General features: G+C 38.1%; 1 protein-coding gene across 1 annotated transcript; it reads left to right on the top strand.

Moving 5' to 3' along the window:
* Window positions 1–896: 896 nt before the first annotated feature.
* DPPA2 (developmental pluripotency associated 2) lies at window positions 897–10,156 on the top strand. Its single transcript, XM_037837829.1, has 7 exons — window positions 897–929; window positions 2,669–2,813; window positions 3,817–3,971; window positions 4,051–4,104; window positions 4,542–4,803; window positions 6,481–6,676; window positions 10,069–10,156. The coding sequence occupies exons 1-7, from the start codon at window positions 897–899 to the stop codon at window positions 10,115–10,117; spliced, it is 894 nt and encodes a 297-aa protein (XP_037693757.1). The 3' UTR covers window positions 10,118–10,156.
* The last annotated feature ends 15,578 nt before the right edge of the window (window positions 10,157–25,734 follow it).

The raw sequence follows: 25,734 nt of genomic DNA, 5'->3' as shown, positions 1-25,734 counted from the left end.
CCTGGATAAATAGACTCAGTGATGCCACATTACTTGTGAATGTTTTCTTTAGTAGCTCTTTCTCTATGTGGCAGGATATGTAAACTCCTAAGTGTAACCTTTGAAAACATCTGTGACCAGATCCCTGCAGACCTCTCCAGCTTCATCTCTTGCCCCATCCTGCCTCCAACTTTATGCTCCAGTAATTCCCAAGGGCCTAATAGTTCTTTCTATGGTGCTCATTATTCTATTACTTGCCTTAGTGTTTGGGCTCTTGAGGCTTCTATTCAGAACAGCCAAACCTTTCCCCTCCACCCAGTTTACCATCACTGCAGACATCAGTTTGTGTTTAGAACTAGAGCTAAGAGATCACATTATTCAATTCCCACAATTTAAATCTAGAGTCTCCTAGTGAATGTCACACCCTTGGACGTAACTCAGTTTTATGAATACCTCCCTAAAATCCACTGTGTCTTTTTTTAAATTCTTTCCATAATTACTCCATTTAATCTATCACCAATTTTGTTCTAGAAATGTTCTAACATATTCCATTCATTCAATTGGAATTTGTCGGCAAGAGCTTGTCACTTCCAGTTTTGTTCTAAGCTTACTTTAAAGGAACAAGGACAAAAATCTTAATTAAAAAAAAAGTTTTAAAGTGATACAATTACCCAATAATTCAACTATCACCTAATGGACAAGACAGGGTATAAAATTGATACAATTATCACATTGTCATATACTGAGGGTGGGGAAAAGGAGGAGGAAGGAAAACAGAGCATCTGGATAGCAGGAAGTAGAAGGAGACATTTGCTTATAAAAGGAGAAAACAGGCTAAAAACCCTCCAGGTTAAAAGGAGTAGGTTGTGGATATCCTTGACATTGCTGACATTGCCTTCACCTGTGTGTTCCTGGAGATGGCAAACTCAAATTATGATAGCAGCGAACAAGTAAGTTCAGTTCAAATAGAATTTTCCCAACAGATTCTCTTTTCAAAATTTTTCTAGGTCTCTTATGTTTCTCTTTTGCTATGAATCCGACTTTACTCAAAATTTCTGGTTGAAATAAACCTCCATCTTCCTCCCCTTTCCAAATGGATCATTATTTTTCTCTCACATGTCTGTGGCTCTGAACATCCTCGTGAGAGTAAAAAGGGGAACGAAAGTTCCCAGCTCCTAGTCCAAAGAAAAAGATTTATTTTGTAGGAAAGACAGGAAGGGCAGTACCTGGACAAGATAAAAAACGGTAAGGAAATGGAGAGCTAAGGCAGAAAAGAAGTGGAAAAGGGTAATTTGGATAAATTCAGAAAGTAAAGTGACCATTTATTGATTTCTTGCCTCCATTGCTAATTCCTAATGGGGCCAAAAGGGATTCCACACTAGGCTTTGCATCATCCTGGACAGGACAATAAACTAAATGTAAGAAGGTGGCAAGGTGCATGAGAGCACCAGGCTAGGTGACTGAATTGGCCAGTATTAAATATATGATTAAGGGCAAATCACATAATTGCTTGGAGCCCCCACTCTAGAGCGGAGTAATATTTCTCCATTAATGTCAAGTTTTTTGTTTTTTTTTTTCAGTTCACAAGTGTGAATATTTGTGTGAGTGCTTTGAATAAGTGGTATACAAATGCAAAATCACCGTATCCAAGTTAAGAGTTTGAGCAATGGGAAGCCATTAAGGAGATTTAAATGGGGGTGGGGGAGGGGCACGGTAGCACGAGACCCACCCGGCGTCCTTCCTAGAGCTTTGTTAGACTAGGACTGGAATTGAGTTTCCTCGCCCTTCGGTTTGAGAAAAAAAGGTAAGTCAGAAACTTACTCGAGCATGTATTACTCAATGGTTTTTGCTATTTAATTTCTGAGATTCAGTTTCCTCACTTGTAAAATAGGAAAAGTAGTAAATTACTGTATGTATTCTGCGAGGATTAAATGGGAGAAATACGGAAAGCACCTAGCACAGTACCTGTATACTATAGCAACCCGGTAAAATGTTCCTTTCTATCTATCTGCTTTTCTACTTTCTCATTTATTAAATCATTAAACAATATTGAGTGTGCAGTCTGTGCCAGCTTCTGTGTTATTAACTGAATGCAATGAAGAGTTTAAACAGATTCCCTTCCGTCAGATCCTGCAGCCAGAAAGCTCAGTGAGTTGGAGAGGCAGGCAGGGGCCAGACTATTCCGCAATTTGTAGACAGTGAGGGAGTTTCTTCTTTAACCTGAGAGCAGTGGCCAAGCCATTGAAAAATATTAAATGGTCAATCTTGACAGAAAGAACAGGGTCGGAATGAGTGTTGGGATAACAGGATGTTATCTCTTCTGGTAAGAGTTCCTGAGGTAGAAGACTGAAAGGAAGGAATAGATTTAGGAGATAAAATCAGAGTACTTAGTATTTTTACTGATGGAGAGAAGACATGAAGGAAATAGTTCCCCCCAAAAAAGACCTAGCCTTTCATTTCCTCTTTCTTTATCACTCATTATAAATCTGCTTTTGCCCATTTCCTCGTTGTTTGACCCCTCTAATAAATGGTTTGCTAATCAAGATCAAATTCAAGAATTATCAGTAATTCTTCTTGCTCTCTACCTGTTGGCTTTTCAAGTTCCCTTGTTACTAATGGTGACTTGAAAGTAGGCAGTGTAATTGTGTTACATCTAATGAAAATAAGCAACTGATCCATTTCTTTCCAGAATGTCTTTGAAGAGGAATTAGAGGAAGAACATGTGATAATCACATTAGTTCCAATAAAAGAGGAATCTCAAGTGGGTCATCAGATGGAACCAAGTACTTCAACTGCACAAGTTAAACCAAAGAAGTCTAGGAAAAAGGATAAAGGTATGAGCATAAGGATTGCTCAATTTCCTGACCCTACACCTCTGGGAAGCCTAGAAAAAGTAGGATTTTTCTTTCCAACTCTCTGATCATATGACACCCAGCTTAAATCTTACTTTTTTCATGGAGTGTTTGATTACCGGTAGATTTGTCAAACTTCCCATAGTTCTCATTTGTCCGGCACCGTGTTCTGCCTTACTTTTAAGGCACAAAATAGGCCTGTGGAGGAGACATTGGACAAAGCATCATTTCTGGGGCAGCCCAAATTCCCAAGCCCAATTTCCTTTTCCTTAATAATGAGGTTAATGCATAGTCTCCAGCCGTCTTTTGAAGATTAAAAAAATAAATTTGAAAAACATCTTGTATTTTGTTTGGCAAGTAATTACTGATCAAACCTGTAGCAGTTCTTAATATCATGACTCTTTATATCTGTTTTCAGTACTTAGTATAAAGTACTTAGTATTAAAAAAAATACTCAAATAAGTATTTTTAGAATGATTTTATTACCTGAGCCAATAATGAGGAAATAAATAGTGAAAAGTTGGAGTTAAGCAGAGTGAGGTGAGAGGTACTGCAGAGAAAAATGAAGCAGGCTGACAGGATGGTGGATCATGGTTGGTTGCGGGTAGAGTTGGAAGGAGATTCTTTGATTTTTTGGGGGGGCAGCTAAAATTTTATGGCTCAAAGTGCAGACATTTTGGAGGAGCAATCCAATATAATGTCTTATAGGTGGAAATTGAGGGCTGCAGAAAGCAACAGGCAAGTGTGTGTAGTGTGTAGAACTTGGAATTTAGAATCTCAAGACATATTTGAGTCCCAGGTCTGCCATTTTAATGCTTGTGTAATTTTAAGGCAAATTTAGGTAAATTTAAGTAAGATAAATCTATTACCTTATTTGTAAAGAAAAAGTGATACGTTTGTGTGGAAATTGAATTGTGGAAGATCTATATAAAATTATAAAGATTCTTACAAATAAATTACTTCTTTCATGTCATTCTTTTCTCAGTTCATCTTCCTCAAATGAATGAGCAATTCAAAGCTTGCTCAAAACGTAAAGTACCAATGCTTCCCTTGCCGACCATTTTGCCTCCTATTAATAAGGTACACCGGGACACTTTGCGGAAGTGGTGCCAACATTGTAATTTGAGTACCGACGGCCCGGTGAGTACACTGCTGGGAACCCCTTCTTCTCTGAGCAAGAAGAGCAACCTTTGTTAACTTTTAACCTTGATTTCCTTAGAAAATAGACGTTTATCTGAGGCTCCAGCAACATGCTTACCCTGAGCAAAAACAGGTGAGTGAGACGTGTGATGATGGTGTCAAGGAGTGTTGCAGTCATGAGTTATTCTTCCCCTCCCATCTTGTTTGTGTATGTTTTACTTCTAAAGCAAGATTTCTCAACAGCAGCACTATTGACATTTTGGGCCAGATGATTTTTTTGTTGTTGAGGGAGCTGTCCTGTGCATTGTATGTTTAGCAGCATCCCTGGCCTCCACCCACTACATGTCAGCACAGTCCCTACCCCTCACAGTGTGGACGAACAAAACCAAAATTTCCCCAGACATTGCCAAATGTTCCCTCCTGGTTGAGAACCACTGCTCTAAGGGAACTCATGCTCCTCTCTTCCCACACTGACACACATGTTTGGGTCAGTATGATCATAAAATTGACACAAACATTCTTACAGCAGTAACTTCACTGAATACTGGTGTTCATGAATCTCGTTTGTAGGATATTCCTGACACACCAGAGGAGGCTAAGTTACAGTTATGTTCGAAGAAATGCAAGGTGATGCCCAAGACAGCAAAGGATCAAAAAAGTTGTAAGAGAAGGGAGAGAGAAGAAATGACTAATAGAGTTGAAGTGATAACTTCAGCTCAGGAAGCCATATTGGCATCATGGACAAGAATTGCTGCAAGAGCAGCTCAGCCTAAGACCGTGAATTCATGTCCCATTCCCACTTCTGTCGAAACCTTTTTGCTTCAAGCCTCTGGTAAGATCAAATTTAAAGAGTGAGTACTCTTTCAGATGGGGAAACATTAGTCCAAGACTGAGAGGTGGTGAAAGGGAAGGAGTTAGTTAAAATATTGGATCTGTAAATTGGAAATTGGCTCCACATAGGTCTTATCTCTGCCTTGGTTTGTACACAGCCAAGTTTTGCCTGGATGTGATGAGCTTTTCTCATCAGTAAGCAGAATTCCAAGGTGAACAGAAAGTATATATAATGCATGAGCCACAGCCTGAGGTTGTCCCTTTTTCTTTCTCTTTTCCTCAAGGCATCATAGCACAGTGGATAAGAGTACAGGTGTGGGAGTTGAACATTCTTGGTTCAAGTCCTTGCTTTACCATATCCTAGATGTGTGACATTGGCAAATTACTTTTCTCCTGAGTCCTGTTGCCCTGATAAACAGGAGATTACAACTATTCTATTTCATAAAATGATTGTGAGGCTTATATGAGACATGGAACTTGCACACTGAAAGCAGACTTAATTTAAAGGCTTGGGGTTCCCATCCATTAGAAATCCTAGGAGAATATACCAGCCCCATCTTTGTTCACCAACTCCTTTGCTGTTCCTTTCCTCTTCTTGCTGATAGCAGATCCTATCTCAGCATAAACATGTCCTTTTTGATTTGAATCCTTTCTCTCCCCCTTCCCCACCCCTAGAAGTCATCTAGATCTTCTTTTTCTCAGAGTTAACATGGATGGTGGGGCACCTTACTTACTACACAAGGCACTTAGCCAACAGGAAGAATGAGGAGCTGAAATCAACCTACCCTTTGCACTCCAAGTTTCCTCAGGGAGGAGGAATGCATGACTTTTACTAATTTGTGCAGGTGCACAATCCAGTTACAAAACTGTATATCTTGGGGGACTGCCTCTCCAAAGTGACCCCTCATTCTAATATTCATCAGTGTGTCATGTGAGCTAGTAGCATCCCACACTTATCTTTTTTTGTTTTCTTCATTTAGTAATTAAGCACCTAATGTGGTCCAGGAGTATGCCTAACTGCTGGGCATATTGTGCTGAACACACAAATAATCTCTACTCTTGTTTTGCAGTCAGGCTAGGGAGATAGAGCACTATATATTGATGGTCTACAGATGTTTAAGCCCACATTGGCTGACCTCTTCTCAATTCCAGACAATTGATATCTGTACCACTTAACCTTGTTTTCTTAACAAATATTCCATATCCTCAACTAGATTGTTGCTTACACTTTTTCACAAAGATTTTTTGGCTTGTTTTCTACAGGTGAGGTGGTATAATGTAGTTAGGCAAATGGGCTGTGAATTAGAATACCTGGATCCATGACCTTGGCTCTGTGACAATTATGGTATTTAACACCCTAAGTTTAGTTTCCTCATCTACAAATAAATATAAATAGAAGGTAAATATTAATATTTTTAAGAATAAATGTTTTAATAAATGTAAAACACTTAACAAAATCCAGGGCACAGAGAACATTCCCAAAAGTTAACTGTTATCATCCCTAATGTTACATAATTTGTGAAGCTAGACTATAATGTCTTTGGTCTAGATTTTTCATGTGTGTCACATGAGTTGATTTGTCAGCAGAATATGAGTGTGAAATCAAGAGTGATTTGCTGAGAGGCTGATTTGGGGACACAATTACTTGATCTTTGTTATTTGTATTTTCTCTCCCCAGGTGTCAGATGGTGTGTGGTCCATGGCCGAGTTCTCCCTGCAGACACCCAGGGCTGGGTTCGCCTGCAGTTCCATGCAGGGCAGGCCTGGGTACCTGACACTCCTAAGAGGATGATCTCTCTCTTTCTGTTACCAGCCTGCACTTTCCCATCTGCAGACGTAGAAGATAATATGTTGTGCCCTGAATGTGTGAAGAGGTAACTCTTAAGTATCTTCCTAAGCATGGCACACAGAAAAGGGGCTGTTTAGATAGGTATCTAGATAGTTTAGTCGAGGAAGTCAGAGGCCAAACATGATGTTTTTTTTTTTTCTATGCATTTTTTTTATTGTGAACTTTAACATATATACATAACAGTGATAATTTTTAAAGTACAATTTAACAAGTAGTTAGAGCAAATTTCAGAGAATGTCATGGGTCATAGTTCCATAACAAGCTATTCCCATTATTGTAAAATATAACATATATGCAGGATGGTGTTAACTTGCAATGTATAGCTCAACAAGCAGTTATATAGGTAATTTCAAAAATTGTTATGGTTACAGTTCCACAGTTTCAGTTCTTTCCTTATTATGCAATATAGGGTATATACAGAAAAGTGAATACTTTGAAGTCATAATTCAATAGGTAGCTATAAAGCAAATTTCAAAGGATGTTATAGGTTACAGTTCAACCATGTCATTTACCTTGCAGCTATTCCAACACCCTAGCACCTAATATATATATATATATATATATATACACACACACACATGTATGTATTTCATATACAATTTCAGTATTCATAGAGCTATGTAAATCTTATCTTGTTTGTTGCTACTCCTTCCTCTCACTTAATCCCTTTCTCAATCTTCAAGGGTGTCTACATAGTGACCACCCTAACTTGTTCATGTTAAAAGGTAATGTACACAGTATGGGGAAGGGGGCTGCATCTGATTGCTGTTCTTAAAGAGGCTGTTGCCTCTGGGTTTTAGGATTTGTCTGGCATAGGAACACTCAGGTGGATTTAAGTTTCTGAGAAATAAAGTTAGTGAGTGAATCTTTTATAGAATCTCTAGTAGGGACCTAGGTATTTGGGGACTACTTTTGGTAAGGGCATGGCATAACATGGCCATTTGGGATGTCTGCCTGGAGCTTGAAAAAGAGAAACCTCCAGATAGACTTTCGACTCTATTTGGGATCTCTCAGCCACTATGACCTCAGCTTATTACCTTTCTTTTTTCTCCTTTTTGTTCAAGTATGCATTTTCAATCCCTCACTGCCAGGAGGGATGTCCCATCATCGCCAAGGAGATTAATTCCCCTAGGAGTCATGTCCCTCTTGGAGGGGGAGGTTAATGAATTTATTTGCCAAGTTGGGCTTAGAGAGAGAAAGTCCACATCTGAGCAACAAAATAGATTCCCTGGAGATGCCTCTTAGGCATAAGGAATATGCCTCTTAAGCATAAGGCATAGGAATATAAGTTTCACAAGAGCAAGCCTCAAGTCAAGGGCCAGATTTATTAAGTAGTGGGTTCCTAATTTCACTTAATATATATTCTATCCCAAGATAAATGGTCAGTTTCTCACATTATCATCACATAGTTGTATAATCATCATCACTTTCATCTTTAAACAATTATCGTATCATAATATATCACAGAGCTCTTATCAGCTGCTAATTATTTATCCCTAGTATTAGTGTATGTTAGTAAGATATTCCTATTAAATATAGTCTTTATTATGTAATGGGTAGTTTTTCCATATGCCACTCTGGTGTTAACCCTCTGTATAGTGTCATACCCATGCTGTTTTCTTAATTAGCCATTTAGATTAGGCAAGAATAGGAAGCAGAAAGCACTAAGTAGAAGATTAGATCTGATATGTGGTTACTTCTTAGCAGCCTTATTAAAATGACAAGTTAGGACCTTCACTCTGTCTCAATTTTAAACACCTGTTCTAAGGGAAAAAAATAGAGCGTTCTTACTGCACATCATGTAGTGACCTCGGAATACAAAGACTAGGAAAATAAAATCTTCCTAGTAAAACATGCTATAAAAATAATTGGCAAGTACTGATATTGGAATAGCTTAGGAAAACTTCTGAGGAGATTACATATACATAGGAAGAGCTCACCAGTTGGAAAATAATACTTTTGGCATTATGGTAGAGAGTAGCCTATAACAAACACATGGCCAGTATGACTGATGCTTCTTATATCGAGAAATATGTCTGGGAATGGGAGGTGCAGATCAGGAGGGGTTTTATCTGTGTTAAAGATCTCATCTGTTATTGTGTAGGTCATTATTTCCCAGTCATTTTGGGACACAGACCCGTTTGAGAATATGATGACATAACTACCTTCCTCCAGAAAAATACACATTGAGTTTATACATCCCAATACCGCATTAGATTTATAAAGAACATGGAATTCCTAATGTCTATTTATGAGTACAAAACTCAGCTTTAGGTGATGGAGTTGAGTGGAGATGGTGTGAGAAGCATGCAGAGGTAGATCATTAATTTTATTTTAGAGAGCAGACAGGAAGCTTGCAACAGAGACCAGAATGGAAGGTAGGTAAGATATGCTAATTGAGGGTTTATGATCCTGACAAAGAATTTAAAGAGGAATGGGGGAAAAAAAAAACAAAAAAAAAAAAAACAAAAAATAGATACTGGAGGAAAGGGAGCAGGAAACTGTCTTATAAGAGAGGAAGAAAAGGTAGGTGCCCTGTTTATTGGGGAACAATCTGTAATTTTTGGGTCATGCTCTAGATTTCTAAGAGAAGTATGGTTAGAGATAGGCAACTTTGAGAGTCACTATATAAATTGTGGATAAGAGTGTATAATAATGAGAAGGGACAGAGGAAAGACCCTGAAAAGAATCAGTATATCAATGGTAGGTGGGCAATTGAGCAAGAAAAAGTACAAGTAGAGGTTGGGAGATAAGTAAGAAAAAGAAGAAATGGGCTGAGTTTTGGAAAGCAGAAATGGTTGGCAGTGAAGTAGTCATGTAAGATAATGATTAATACAGTACTATTGGGATTGGCAATTTAAAATGTCACTGGTGGCCTTTTTGAGAATAGTTTGAGAGGGTCGGTGGAAATAGAAATGTGATTGCAATAGGTTGGAGACTAGCACACGAAGCAGGAACAGGGCATAATGATAATCTCTCTTAGTTGAGCCAGGAAGGAGGGAATAGCCATTAGATAGGGAATAATGGCAAGGGGGGTTTCTTTTCATCCCTCACTTCTTTCCCTTTTCCCTCTCACCCTCACTTCCCCCTTCCTTCTTATTTTTCTTTTTGTTTTTTAATGGGAAAACCACGAGCATGCTCGAATGGGGAGGAGCTTGTGAGAAGGGAGAGTATAAAGGTATAGTAAGTGGGATGATTGCAGTTTGTGGAATAAAAGCCTTGAGAACAAATGGGCACCATTTTCCTTTGTTTGCTACACACAGCTTCTTTACCCATCATCTTTAGGTGATAGGTCAAATTACTCAGGAAATCCTGAAGTGGATTCCTTATTTTATTGCTCGTTTTCAAGGGTATAGTATGGAGTGGTCTCTCTTATTCCAACAATTTTTCAAAATTCTTTTCTAACTTGCCTTATAGGAATAAGAAGTTAATGAAAAGATTAATTCTAATGGGGAAGGAGAAGTGATCTGCTTCGAACACACCATCATCTCTCTTTTTGGATGGGCAATGCTTTAATAAACAGCAAATAGCCTAGAGCCCATAGCCAAATTGACTTGCATCCCAATGATTGCTATATGCTGTGTTGTGTGCTAATCATCCTCAGTGCTGCCTGCTTTCTTGAGTATAAATAGGAATTTCTGGATTCTGGATTTGGGGTTTGCCAAAAAGTGGCTGCTACTGCTGCTTTTTTATGAGTTAGGTTTAAGAAGAGGTTTTCCCATCTGCTCCAATTAAAGTGTTTCTCAATGAATTGGTTCCATATAAATTGCTATTAGAGGAGAGTTCCATTACAGAAAAAGCATCAGTAAATATTTTAACATTAAGTATGTAGCAATATAGAATATGTTTTTGCTCCTTTAAGAAATTTTCTTGTGTGTATAAATTCACAATATTCAAAATGTGCTTAAGGGTATAAGTGACATATTTCTCATTGTAACACGGACACAGTTAGCCTTGTTGAATCATTGTGTGTGTGTATTTGTACAATGAAATTTCTAAAAATGGATTTATTGTTGAATAAAATTCCTACAAGTGGAATTGCTGAGTGAAAGAGTATATATTTGTGATTTTTCTTAATTGCTTAATTGCTCTCCATAGAGGATGTTACATTTGACACTCAGTATCAAGTATTGACAAAATAATCTAACAATGTACCTTTATTGAGACAGACCTCTACTGAGAGGTAAAATATACAAAGATAGTATCAAATTAAATTTAAAAATAAAGTACAAATGAATACCTGTATATGCTTCACCTAAATTCAACAAGTGGTAACATTTTTTTTCCTTATTTGGTTGGTTGTATATGTATATATCGATATATATATATATTTGGTGTGTGTATATATATATATACACACACACACACCTGTAAATATAACTTTTTTTCTGAATCATTTAAAAGTAAGTTGTAGACATGACATTTCACCCCAAAGAGGTCTACATCCATTTCCTAAGGGCAATTTTTACATGAGCACAATATCAATATCACACTTGTGTCTTTTTTCAAATTTCCACAATGGTCCACAATTTTTCTAACCAAATCTAGTCAATGTATTTAACTTGTAAACCTTAAGATCAACTTCTGCCGTTATTTTTTCCATAGCAATGCTTTTTTCAAAGAGTAAGCCAGTTTGGATAAGGCTGAGAGAAATTTTATTCTCTCTTAGAAGGAGTATAAATTTGTACTTTAATTTTAAGTTTAATTTGATAATATCTTTGTATATTTTACCTCTCCATAGAGGTCTGTCTCAAAGGTACACTGTTAGATTATTTTGTTGATAACTGATAATCTTTTTCATGATAGTAGTATGTTACTCTCTCACATTTTAGAATATGGAAGTTATAAAAATCTTCACATTATTAGGAGATGCATCACATACAAAAGATATGTTTACAATTATACAATTCATATATCTTGATTCTATAATTAATGTTAAAAAGGTCTATATAGCTTAAGAAATATTTGTTATAGAAGATGTTTTATGTGATAATTGTACTGAAGTCTTAATTCTAATAGTTACATTATTTCTGTTGGATTTTTTTTTTTATATATATATCATTTGCAGATGATATCAATTTTACCTCTTTCCTCCCATGGAAGATGCTTAGTTTCTGGTTAAGAGCATGATTTCCGGAGCCAAATTGCCTGGATTCCAGCATGGCTCTGAACTCAATAGTGGTGTGACATTGGACAAACCCCTAAACTTTCTAAGTGCTCCTATTTGCAAAATGAGGATAAAAATAGTATCTACCTCATAGACTCATTGGGATAATTGAAGCAGTTAATATGTGAAAAGCATATAGAATAGTGCCTGATATATAGTAGTTTCTCTCTAAGTGTTTGTTGAATAAATAATATTGACCACATTTCAGATATCCCTATACTTCTGCTACACTTGAGAATCTTTTTTAATGCAATTTTATTGAGATATATTCACACACCATATAATCCATCAAAGGAATACAATCAATGGCTCACAGTGTCACCACATAGCTGTATATTCATCACTACAATCAATTTTAGAACATTTTCATTACTCCAAAAAAAAAAAGGAAAAAAAATTAATAAAAATATAAAAGGCATTCAAAGTATCCTATACCCCTTATCCTCCACCTTTAGAATCTATTTGACAGTATCTATTCATATTGCCAGGGCTGTAGTAACAAAGTGCCATGAACTAGAAGTCCACAATCAACGTGCTGGCTGGATCATGCCTTCTTTGAACTCAAGCATTCTGGTGGTGGCTTGCCAGCAACCCACTTAGTCGCTACCTCTGTCACATGGCCTCCTGTCTCCTATCTCCTAGTCCTACAGTGTCGAAATTTCCTCTGCTTATAAGGACTCTAGTCATGTTGATTAGGGCCAAAAAACCACAGTTCAGCTTGGCCTCATGAGACTGAAGATCCTATTTACAAATTGGTAAATCCACAGGACCAGGGGTTAGGACTTGAACATGTCTTTCTGGGGGACATGATTCAATTGATAACACTACCTGAATAAGACACCTGTATGTTGTATAACCAAGTAATTCTACTCATGAGTATACATGTACAATAGTATTGTTCAGATTAGCAAATATGGATTATTATTCATAATAGCAAAGAAACTGGAAACAACCTAAAGTCCATCAATGGTAGAATAGATAAATCATGGTATATTCATAAAATGAAATAGTAAGCAATAGTGAAAAAGAGCAAACTTGCTATACATGACAATGTACATACTTCATAGACATAAGTTTGAGTAAAAGGAACTAGGCACAAAAGAAGGCTGAGGCAAAACGAACCTATTGTGATAACGGTCAGAATAGTGGTTATCTTTGGGGTAGAGTGTTAACTGGGAAGGGACACAAGGAATCTGGAGTGCTGGAAATCATCTATACTTTTATCTAGGTGATGGTTACACAGGTGAATACAAATGAAAATTGAATTAATTTTCTGTGCACTTAAGATTTGTATGCAAGTCACATCAATTTTAATAAGTAAACTAAAAAAAGCGAAAACCAAATATCTTATTTCTCTTTTTTGATCTATTGCATTTTGTCCAGGACTTCCAGTTCTATGATGGCATCAGGCACCCAGTTCTTAAAGGGAATACATGTAAACTTTTCCCCTTAACTATAGTCATTGTTAGACTAAGAGATTTCTTGCATTCCTAGAATTTTGAAAGTTTTAACCATAAAAATGCTGTTAATGCATCTATTAATATGATTTTATGAAATTACTTTTCCCCTTTACTTCATTAGTGTAGTTTAAAAAAAAAACAGTGATAAATTTCAAATGTAGAAAAAACCTTGCATTTTTTTGTTGTGGTAACATACATAAAACCTAACATTTCCCATTTTAACCACCTTCAAGCATTACTTATATTCACAGTGCTGTGCTGCCATCACCACCATCTATTATCAAAACTTTTCCGTTACACTAAACAGAAATTCTGCATCCATTAAGCCTTGTTTCCCTGTTAACCCCCAGCCCCAGTCCCTATAGTCTACTTTCTATCTCCATGAATTTGTATATTCTTGTTATTTCATATAAGTGAAATTTAAAAAAAAAATTGTCTTTTTGTGTCTGGCTTATTTCCCTCAGCGTGATGTCAATGTTTACCCATGTTGTCACATGTATCAGAATGTCATTCCTTTTTACAGCTGAATAATATTCCATTGTATGTACATACATTCATCAGTCAATGAACACGGGTTGTTTCCACCTTTGGGTTCCTGTGAGTAATGCTGCAGGATTACAAATATCTGTCTGAGTTCTTGCTTTCAGTCCTTCTGGGTATATGACTAGAAGTGAGATTGCCAGATCATATGGGAAATCTAAGTTAAACTTTTTGAGGAATCACCAAACTGTTTTACACAGTAGCTGCACCACTTCATTCTCACCAACAATGTAGGAGGATTCCTATTTCTCTGCATCCATGTCAACCAACACCTGAAGGAATGTCAGCCCACTCTAATACAGGTGTTGGGGTCACCAGCAAAAGCACAACTCATACAGGGCTCTTCTATGTGAGACAGTTTACTCACATAGAAAAGAGAAAGCGGAAGGTCAGCTTCACTAGTGGGCATCAGTTACCCATAGCTGTGGATCTTAATCTGTGTTTTATACGAGGTGATATTCTATATGCAGCTCCCCTCTCTTGTGTTTGTGGCTGCCAAAGTAGAGAAGCCACTCCAGGGACAGATATACCACTGGGCTGTGAGCTGGATGTCATAAAATGTGCCCACTAGAATCCAACTGCCTCCAGTGAAGATTTCCATATGCTCAAGACAATAGGGGAAGAAATGTACCTGCAGTCTCTACTAGGGGATTGTGTTTTATCCTGCCGGGTTGATTTACCTAGTCCTCAGCACAAGATATATTTGTGGGTCCCAGGGAAAGGTGGCTGACTGCTCAGAACACTCCTACCACAGTCTACCCCCTGACTTTTCCTGGGACCCCAATAGAAAACTATCTTGAAATGCCCATCCATTTTCACAGCTCTGATAAGTATCACATGTGCACCATTTTTCTAAAATCTTTAGGCAGCATTTGAGGAGGGCAACTAATAGGATGACCCCCAGCAGAGTGATGAGGTCTGCTTGGATGAATATCGCAACCAGGTACCCCACCCATTGCCTAGCCCAAACCAGCAGAACAGGTCGAAGGGTTCTATTTCTCCAATCTTGTGGAAGAGTTGAACTACAGTTTTTATGTCCTCCATGTACAGATTCATTTATATAAAAGCAACATTTCTCTCCTAGCATAGCGCATGCACCCTCAGCTTGCATATCAGAATGTCCAGCACTCAGTACTTTTGCAGGGCAATGGCTGCTAGTGTTCAATGATTTGGAGTAGTCCCAATGAATCAAGTGTAGATATAAATCCCCTTCTATGATGCTGGATATGTTATATACAGCCTTTTCTAATTCATGAACCCTGATTCCAGGGATCGGGAAATGTACTTTCTGGTGGAAGGCACGGATGGCTGCATTGCAGGAAGGGGTTGTTTATTGTGTAACAGCTGCAATGTGCAAAAAAGCCTAGGTTGGTGGTTTTAGGGGATGCAGTATTTCTTTCCTGAAGATATGGAAAACACATATCCTAAGTCATATTGCTCCCACCGTAAGGTCCAGCCTCCCTTAATGCCAGGGTTATTGTGGTCCCCTTGACCCATCAGTTAGGTGATAAAAAGGAATCTCTTTCTTTTTAGTTCGCTTGGGATCATTGCATTGTCAGTTCTCACGATGTTCAGCAAAAGTCCATTCAGTCACCTTGTATAAACAGTACCCATTTTGCTGTAGGTGATACAGAAGGCCACCCTTAAAAGGGTGGCTGCCGTTGCCAGGTTACATGAGCCCAGTCTTCAGGTCTAGCCATGTAACCATGTGGTGTTCCAGTCCTAGGGGAACACTTGTGGTGTTCCATACCTTAGCCGTACTGTGCATCCCAGATTCCCCAGTGTGCCAGCTGTAGGCACCAGCCATTTTGCATTGAGCTGCCCTACCATACACTGCAATAGTGTTTTTACCCATGCAACATTAAATTCAGGCTCAAGGTATTGTCCTCAGGATCAAACCACATTATTTGGTTGCAGTGGTCATTGGGAAACTCCCAGGAAGGGCCCAATACCATTTATGTTTTCAATACAGAGGGAGCAGTTTTCATCCACGGTTGGGGTACTCCCTATGGGGAGCCTTAGGGCTTCAAAAGATGTCACCCATGTTCAGTAGAGTTGACCATACTTGTCTATAGAGTGATTTCTGCATGACACTAGATCATACATCCAATACTCTGGGACAAAAAGAATGCCCAGATGTGGCACATGTCTCCAGTAGTTAAATGGACTAATCAGCTGTTGGGCCTTTCTCTTGGAAGTGGGAGCTGCCAGTTTGACTTTGTCTGGTATGTGCCTCTGATTATCAGCCCAAGTATCCTCTGGAAATTCTACCTGTTGGGCAGTCGTCTGGACCTTGTTGGTGTTTATTGCTCAACCTGCAGTTGTCAATCCATCCATTAGTTTTTGTGGGCCCTACTTAACCTCCTCAGTGGGGCCTGTGATGAAGACATCATCAATACGGTGGGTGACAAGTACTTCTGGAGTTAACTGGGATTGCTACAAGTCTAGCCCTGCTCACTAGTTACAAATTGCAGGGGAGTTAAACTATCCCTGCAAGAGAACAGTAAATGTATACTGGAGGCCATTCCATGTGAGTGCAAAATGATCTTGGTTCGTAAATCACGGAGGGATGGACAAAGAGGTGTTAACTAGGTCAATAATACATACCAGTCCCCTGTGAGGCTGTCACCACCGTGGTGACAACAATGATATCAGGTACTGCAGGGGCCAAGGGTGGCACCTCAGCATTTAATCTGCAGTAATCTACTGTCAGCCTCCAGACTCCTGAGGTCTTTTTACCAGCCAAATGGGACTATTTAACTGTGACAGGGTTATTCTCAGCACAACCTGCCTGCAGCAAGTCCTGAACCACCTAGGAGGTGGTACTACTTTTGTTGAACAAGTAGCTTTGGTCATGCTAGTGTTGGGTGGGAGTGGACATGCCCCACCGTTATGTCTTGAATTTCTCAATGTGAGGGGTATACCATCAGGTGACGGTGGTGTTCCATGTCGCAGGCAGCCAAAATGCCACTACCTATAATGCACTCAGCAGTGTGAACCACCATCACTGGCACCTGAAATGGCCCCAAAGGCCTGCAAAGTGAATGTATACCTGCCTGCTATGGGTCACCATATGTACCCCCAAATCCCCCACTGACATTGGTCTGCCCTTACTGCTGTGAGGGTCTAGGATTATTGTTACTTGGGCACCTGTATCTAAGAGCCCCATTTCCTTTTCTTCCTGAATGGGAGCATAGGGCCCCTGAACCTTGGTAGGAACTTGGGGACCTTGGCCCCAACCTCAATCATTCTTCTTAAAGGGAATAAGATCAGTATATAGTTGAGGGGGGTCATCTCCCCACCATGTGACATATCAGGCTCATAGTCGAAACTGTCTTCTTCACTATACTAGTTGGAGCACAGGGAGGCCTTATCAACTGCTGCTTCCCTCCTCCCCCAGCTGTGTTCAGGGACTAGGAGGGCAGCAATGTGAGATTCTAAATCTTTCCAGTACTGCTCCTTTATACCTCGTACCAGGGCTTTAACCCTTAACTTAGAGGGACCCCCCTCCTGCCCCATAGCTTTGGTAGAGTTCTTCCATAGGAATCCCATCAATTTCTGCTTTATCTGTTCCTTACTATAGTAACTGAAGCCACATTGCCCACAGATGGGCTCTGCCTCCTCCTTTGTCTTTCCCTGGTCACTCTTTTTGTTCCCCTTATGGGCCTTTGGATGGGTCCCCTTCCCGTTGCTTGCTCCTTCTCTCTGGGCCTGCCTCATTGAAGATGGCTGACACCTCATTGCTGTCTCCATCCCAAAGTGGGATGTCAGTGTGGAGCATTTCTCCCACTTTCCCACCATCATCCCAGGGGACAACAAGGGATTGGTGGTGGTGGTGGTGGTGGTGGTTCTTTCCATTGGGGTGGCCCCTACTTCATGGATGCCTTTAATGCCTTTGGAGCCAGGACCATCTAATCCATGCCCTGCCCTGGGATAGGATCATATAGCCAAGTATCTATTGTTTTCACCCACAGGGGAGTTATAGCCTTCTAAACAGTTTCCCGTGGGGTTTTACTTTTTGGGGAAGTCTCTCACAGTTGAGAACACTACTCTTATACTCCTAGTAACACAGACCAAAAGCAGCATGGGTTTATCTATATCTCAAGCCTGTTGGTTGTCCTGGTCAGTGGAGGCAAAAATGCATTGCAGCAGATGGTCAGTCGTTAACTTTTCCAGACAGCACTACTTGACCCTAGACATCTGAGTTTGCAGTGGCCCTTCATCGTACAGACACACCAACCAAACTGCCGGACCCTCTCTTGGCTGCTGCCCATGTATATCTTTTAACTTCTGTATTCCACTCCCAGAAAAAGACTTCGTCTCAACAGTTTGGTTTTCAACAGTTTGGTTTTCAGCAATGCCACCAGTAGTTCTCTGCTGAGTGAAAACAAGTCTAACCTGGGCCTGCAAACAGCCCAGACTGGGCAGAGCTCCCTGCATGGGGTCCTCAGACTCCCTTCTGGAATTGTTTGTGACCCTTGAGACACTGTGCAGGTCTGTGAGTGGCAGAGGAGCATGCAGGTAGCCAGGAGCCTGCCTTTCCTGGAATCTTCCTCCCTCATGTCCATCCTTATACACTGCAGCAATTCCTCCCTGTTAACAGGGAGACTGCTCACATCCCACTGTTCCCACGGGCCAGAGGGAGACCAGAACCTCAGTCAACTCATCGTCCCCAGGGAGCGGGCACCACCTGAGTTGACTGAACTGAAGATCCCTTATGCCTCCACCATGCCTTGGGTGCTTTTTTCTTCCTTCCTTCCTTCCTTCCTTCCTTCTTGCCTTCCTTCCTTCCTTTCTTTTTTGTTTTGTTGCCTATCTTCTGTTTATTTTCAACTTCCATCCAAACAAGAGCTACACTGATTACGGGGTTGGAACAGCATTGTCAGGGAATATCCTTTTTGTTACTAAGGAATATGACTGGCATTCAATTTTTTATTTCATCTTAGAGCATAGGAGAGATAAATGCTGACCTTCATGACAATAGCTTCTAGTTTCCTCATCTGAAAAACGAGGGGCTTAAAATAGTTGATTTGGCTCAGCTGACTTATACTGAATTATTCCTAAGGTTCACTCCATTTCTAAAGTAGGATTCTGAACATTTTAAAAATAAGAATTTGATCCAATGTGCAATATAAGAGATGATTGGTTGTAGTTTTTCTTTATGAAAGTATTTTGTAAGTTACTCTGACAACCATCATCTTCTCATTCATTGAGTGGGAGAGAGCAGACAGTAGCTGTAAGGAGAGTTTCTTTCCATTTTCTCCCTCTCTTCTCCTAAGGTGCAGAATGTGGATCACTTTTGTAGGCCTGAATTGGTAAGGAGGCAAGGCATGGTAGTGTAAGCAATGGAAATAGCAGGGACAATGTTTTTAATGTTCTATTTCATTCACCCATTCATTCATTTCACAGATATTTACTGAGTACTTATTTTTTGAACACCTGTGTGCCAGCCCTCTTTTAGGTGCTAAAAATACAAGAATTTATCTGGCAGGTACGGTCCCTGTCATACTGGAGCTTTTAAACCAGTGAAGAAGACAAACACAAGTAAGTTTAAGTTTGATAAATGTTACAAAGGGAAAGTGCAGTGAACATATATTTTATTGATAACTGCATTTTTAAAAATTAAGGTAAAATTCACATAACATAAAAATAATTTTAAACTGAATAACTCAGTGTCATATAGTATATGCAGTTTTGTGTAATCACCACCTCTATCTAGTTCCAAAACATTTTTATTACCCCATAAGAAAACCCTGTGCCTATTAAGCAATTATTCCCCAGTCACCCTCCCTCCAGCATCTGGAAACTACTAATCTGCATTCTGTTTCTATGGAATTACCTTTTCTGGATATTTCATATAAATGGAATCATACAATATGTGGTCCTTAGTAACTGGCTTCTTTCATTTAGCATAATATTTTCAAGGCTAATCCAAATTGTAGCATGTATTAGAACTTCATTCTTTTTTATGGCTGAATAATATTCAATTAAGTTGTTTCTGCCTTTTGGCTATTGTGAATGAAGCTGGTGTGAACAAATATGTACAAGCATCTGTTCAAGTCCCTGCTTTTCTATTTTTTTATGTTTACACACCTAGAAGTAAAATTCCTGAGGCACATTGTAATACTATATTTAACTTTTTGAGGAACTGCCAAACTATTTTCTACAATGCTTATATCATTTTATATTCCCACCAGAAATAGATTAGGGTTCCAATTTCTTAACATCCTTGCAAATATTTATTTTCCATTTTAAAAAAAAATAGCCATCCTCATGGTGTGGTGATAACTGTGTTTTGATATAATTGGTTTCCTTTGTAATCCAGTATATTTTGTTTTTATGCATTTAAAAATATTATGCTGAGGTGGGATTTATACACTTCATCAGATGTCAAAGGCATCTAGGCAGGAAAAGGGCAAGTACCCCTGCTTCACAATCACAACACTAAGTCCATGCCAGTGACCCCATGTGCTTAGCACTTTGGGGACAGAAGGGTGAAAACAGGTAGTCATTATATTCTTTTGAATGAGTGATTTGGAGTTCCTGTCATTATTACAGAATTATGGAACTTTCTGAATTATAGAATTTAGAAAGCATTTAAAAAATTATTTTAGTGACATATACATCCTAAAATTTCCCTCTTTGCTCACATTCAAATATATAATTCAGTGGTGTTAATTACATTCACAATTTTGTGCTAGCATCTCCATTATTCAATATCTAAACTTTTCAACTTCAACCCAAACAGAAATTCTGTACCAATTAAGCTTTTAACTCCACATTCTCTCCTCTCTACCTGGACCCTGGTAACCTGTATTCTAGTTTCTGACTCTACGGTTTTGTTTATTCTAATTATTTCATATCAGAGAGACCATACACTATTTGTCCTTTTAGGTCTGACTTATTTCACTCAATATGATGTCTTCAAAGTTCATCCATGTTGTCACATGTCAGACTTCGTAACTTTACATGGTTGCATAATATTCCATTTAAAAAATATACCACCTTTTGTTTCTCCATTCTTCAATTTATGGACACTTGTGTTGCTTCCATCTTTTGGCAAGTGTGACTAATACCACTATGAACATCAATGTGCAGATATCTGTTCAAATTCCTGCTTTCAATTCTTTTGGATATATATACCTAGAAGTGGAATAGCCAGGACATATGGTAATTCTATTGTTAACTTTCTGAGCAACTGCAAAACTATTTTTCACAGCAGCTGCACCATTTTAAATTCTTACCAACAATGAATGAGCATTCCTATTTCTCCACTCTAATCTCTCTAACACTTGTTACTTTTCATTTTTTTAATAGTAGCCATTCTAATGGGTATGAAACGGCATCTCACTGAGGCTTTGATTTGCATTTTCCTAACAGCTAATGATGCTGAGCATCTTTTCATATGCTTTTGGTCATTTGCATATCTTCTTTGGAGAAATGTCTATTGAAATATTAGGGCCATTTTTTGATTGAGTTGACTTTTTATTGTTGAGTTGTAAGATTTCTTTATAAATTCTGGATATTAAACCCTTATCAGATAAGTGGTTTACAAATATTTTCTCCTATTCTGTAGGCTATCTTTTTACTTTCATGCTGAAATCCTTTGATGCACAAAAGTTTTTAATTTCGTTAAGGTCCACTTATCTATTTTTTTTCTATTGTTGCTGCTCGTGTTTGGTGTAAAGTCTTAGGTGCCGGCACCTAACATAAGGTTCTAGAGAGGCTTCACTATATTTTCTTCTAGGAATTTTATAGTTTTGTATTTTGTATTTATGTCTTTGCTGCATTTTTAGTTCATTTTTGTATATGGTGGACTCAGAGGTTCACCTTGATTCTTTTACATATGTAGATCCAGTTTTACCAAAACCATTTCTTAAAGAGAGTATTCTTTCCGCATTGAGTAGACTTGGAACACTTGTCAAAAATCAACTGGCCATAGATGTGGGAGTCTGTTTCTGAAATCTCTTTTCAATACCATAGGTCTGTATATATGTCCTTTTGCCAGTGCCATGCTTTTTGGGGCAGTGTAGCTTTGTAATAAGTTTTAAAATCAGGAAGTGTGAGTCCTCCAACTTTATTCTTTCTATGTAAGACGGTTCTGGTATTTGAGTATCCTTATGCTTCCAAATAAATTTTATGATTGACTTTTCCATTTCTGCAAAGAATTTTATGGAATTTTGATTGGATTTGCTTTGAATCTGTAAATCACATTGCATAGAATTGACATCTTGACAATATTTAGTCTTCCAAGCCATGAGCGTGGAATGTCTGTCCATTTATTTAAGTCTTCTTTCATATTATTTTACCATTTTTTGTCATATTCTGTGTATAAGTCCTTTACATCTGTTCTAGTTTGCTAATACGGCGGAATGCAAAACACCAGAGATGGATAGGCTTTTATAAAACGGGGGTTTATTTCACTACACAGTTACAGTCTTAAGGCCACAAAGCGTCCAAGGTAACACCTCAGCAATCGGGTACCTTCACCGGAGGATGGCCAATGGCATCCGGAAAACCTCTGCTAGCTAGGAAGGCAGCTGGCATCTGCTCCAAAGCTCCAGCCTCAAAACAGCTTTCTCCCAGGACGTTCCTCTCTAGCAAGCTTGCTCCTCTTCAAAACATCACTCCCAGCTGCACTCCGTGAGTTCCCTCTCTCTGAGTCAGCTCATTTATATAGCTCCACTGATCAAGGCCCACCCTGAATGGGCGGGGCCACGCCTCCATGGGAACATCTCATCAGAATCATCTGCCACATCTGGGTGGGGCACATTCCAAGCAAATCCAACCAGCACAAAAACTTCTGCCCCAGAAAACTACAAAGATAATGGCATTTGGGGGACACAATACACTCAAACTGGCACAACATCCTTGGCTTAATTTATTTCTAAGTAGTTGATTCTTTCAGCTGCTATTATAAATGAATTTTTTCTTAATTTCCTCCCTAGATTGTTCAGTATTAATGTATAGAAACACTACTAATTTTTGCATGTCTATCTTTTACCACTCTATTTGTCTGAATTTATTTATTGGTCTAATAGCTTTGTTGAAGATTTTTCAAGACTTTCTATGTATAAGATCCTGTAATCTGCAAATAGCAAAAGTTTTATTTCTTTCTTTCTAATCTGGATGCCTTTTGTTTCTTTTTCTTGCCTAATTGCTCTGGATAGAACTTCCAGTACAATGTTTAATAGCAGTAGTGACAGTGGGCATCCTTGTCTTGTTCCAGATCTTAGAAGGAAAGCTTTCAGTCTTTCACCATTGAGTACGATTTTAACTGTGGATTTCTCATATATGCCCTTTATCATGTTGAAGAAATTTCCTTCTATTCCTAGTTTTCTGAGTGTTTTTACCAAGAAGGGGTGCTGTATTTTGCAAAAGCCTTTTCTGCATCAATTGAGATGATCATTTGGTTTTTCCCCCTTTATTCTATTAATGTGGTATATTACATTAATTGATTTTATACTGAGTCAACCTTATGTACCTGGGATAAAACCCACTTGATCATGGTGTATAATTATTTTAAGGTGCTGTTGGATTCTGATTGCTAGTATTTGGTTGAGGATTTTTGCATCTATATTCACAAGAGATATTGGTCAGTGATTTCCTTTAATTGTGATATTTTTATCTGGTTTTGTATGACAGTGATGTTGGCTTTATAGAATGAGTTCTCTCCTCTTCAATTTTTTAGAAGAGTTGGGGCAGTATTGGTGCTATTTCTTCCTGGAATGTTTGGTAGAATTCCCTCGTGAAGCCATCTGGACCTGGGCTTTTCTTTGCTGGGAGGTCTTGGATAACTAATCTCTTCATTGGTTTGTTGAGATTTTCTATTTCTTCTGAGTCAGTGTAGGTTGTGTGTTTCTAAGAATGTGTCCATTTATCTAGGTTATCTAATTTGTTGGCATCCAGTTGGTCATAGTATCCTTTAACATTTCTTTTTATTTCAGTAAGGTCAGTAGTAATATCCCACTTTTCATTTTTAGTGTTGTCCTCTATTTTTTTCTTCGTCAGTCTAGCTAATGTTTTGTCAATTTTATTCATATTTTCAGAGAACCAACTTTTGATTTTGTTGATTCTATTGTTTTTTTATTTGCTACTTCATTTATCTCCACTCTAATCTTTGTTATTTCTTACTTTCTGCTTGCTTTGTTTTTAGTTTGGTGTTCTTTATCTAGTTCCTCTAGATGTGGGGTTAGGTCTCTAATTTGAGCTCTTTCTTCTTTTTTAATGTATGAATTTTGGGCTATAAATTTCCCCCGAGCACTGCCTTTATTGTGTCCAGTAAGTTTTGATATGTTGTGTTTTCACTTTCATTCATCTCAAGATATTTCCTCATTTCCCTTGTGATTTCTTCTTTGACCCATAGATTGTATAAGAGTGTGCTGTTTAATATCCATATATTTGTTGATTTTACTATCAGCCATCCATTATTCATTTTTAGTCTCATTCTATTGTGGTCAGAGATGATTTACATAATTTCAAACTTTTAAAATGTGTTGAGACTTGTTTTGTGACCTAATATGTGGTCTATCTTGGAGAATGATTCTTGTGTACTTGAGAAGAATGTGTGTTCTGATGTTTTGGGGTACATTGTTCTGTATATGTCTGTTAGGTCTAGTTCATTTATCATATTGTTCAAGTTCTCTGTTTCCTTTTTCATCTCTATCTAGATGTTCTATCCACTGATGAAAGTGATATATTGAAGTTTCCAACTGTTATTGTAGAAGTGTTTATTTTTACCTCCAGTTTTTCCAGTGTTAGCCTCAAGTGTTTTGGGACAACGTAGTTAAAAGTGCATAAATGTTTATGATCATTATGGCTTCTTGGTGGATTGACTCTTTCATTAATAAATAGTGTCCTCCTATGTCTCTTGAAGCAAATTTTAACTACTTAAAATCTATTTTGTTTGATGTTAGTATAGTTACCCCAGCTCTATTTTGGTTATTATTTGCACAGAATATTTTTCCATCCTTTCTCTTTCAACTTATTTATGTCTTTGGGTCTCAGGTGAGTCTCTTGTGAACAACATATAGTTGGATAATGCTTTTTTTAATCCATTCTGCCAATCTTGTCTTTTGATAGGGGAGTTTAATTCATTAACGGTTAGTGTTATTACTAATAAGGCAGGACTTACTTCAGCCATTTTGTCCTTTGTTTTTAAATGTCATATCTTTTTTGCCTATCTTTTCTCTTATTGCAGCCTCCTTTTATGTATAGTTGTTCTTCTGTGATGTAAGTGATTGAGCTCTTTCTCATTTCTTGTCCTGTAAACTTTTTTATACTTTATCAAAAAATTAAAAAAAAAAAACAATTCAAACAAAACAACATAAAGGAATAAGAAAAACAAATAACTTAAAATAACTACATTGCTTCCAACATGTTCCTACCATACTGTAAGAAAATTAACAAACCATAGTCATTCCTGAGCATTTCCATATCATTAAGATTACTTTCCATATCTTATCTGCTCTTATTAGATTATCATTCCCCCTTCACTAGTTGCTGTCTAGCTCTACTTTCTACAATATAAAACATTTATTTTACATTTTTCATAGAGTTCACATTAGTGGTAAGAGACAATATCTCTCTTTTTGTGTCCAGCTTATTTCACTCAGCATTATGTCTTCAAGGTTCATTAATGTTGTCATATGTTTCATGACATCGTTCCTTACTGCCACATAGTATTCCATCATGTGTATATACCACATTTTGTTTATCACTCATCTGTTGAAGGACATTTGGATCATTTCCATCTCTTGGCAATTGTGAATAATGCTACTATGAACATCGGTGTGCAAATATCTGTTACTGTCACTGCTTTCAGGTCTTCTGGGTATAAACAGAGAAGTGAAATTGCTGGATCGAAGGGTAATTTGATATCTAGTTTTCTAAGGAGATGCCAGACTGTCTTCCAGA

This window comes from Choloepus didactylus, chromosome 1 (genome assembly GCF_015220235.1).
Source record: "Choloepus didactylus isolate mChoDid1 chromosome 1, mChoDid1.pri, whole genome shotgun sequence".
NCBI classification, from domain to species: Eukaryota; Metazoa; Chordata; class Mammalia; order Pilosa; family Megalonychidae; genus Choloepus; species Choloepus didactylus.
Note: the sequence above shows the minus strand (reverse complement) of the source record. Positions and strands in the feature narration are given on the sequence as shown.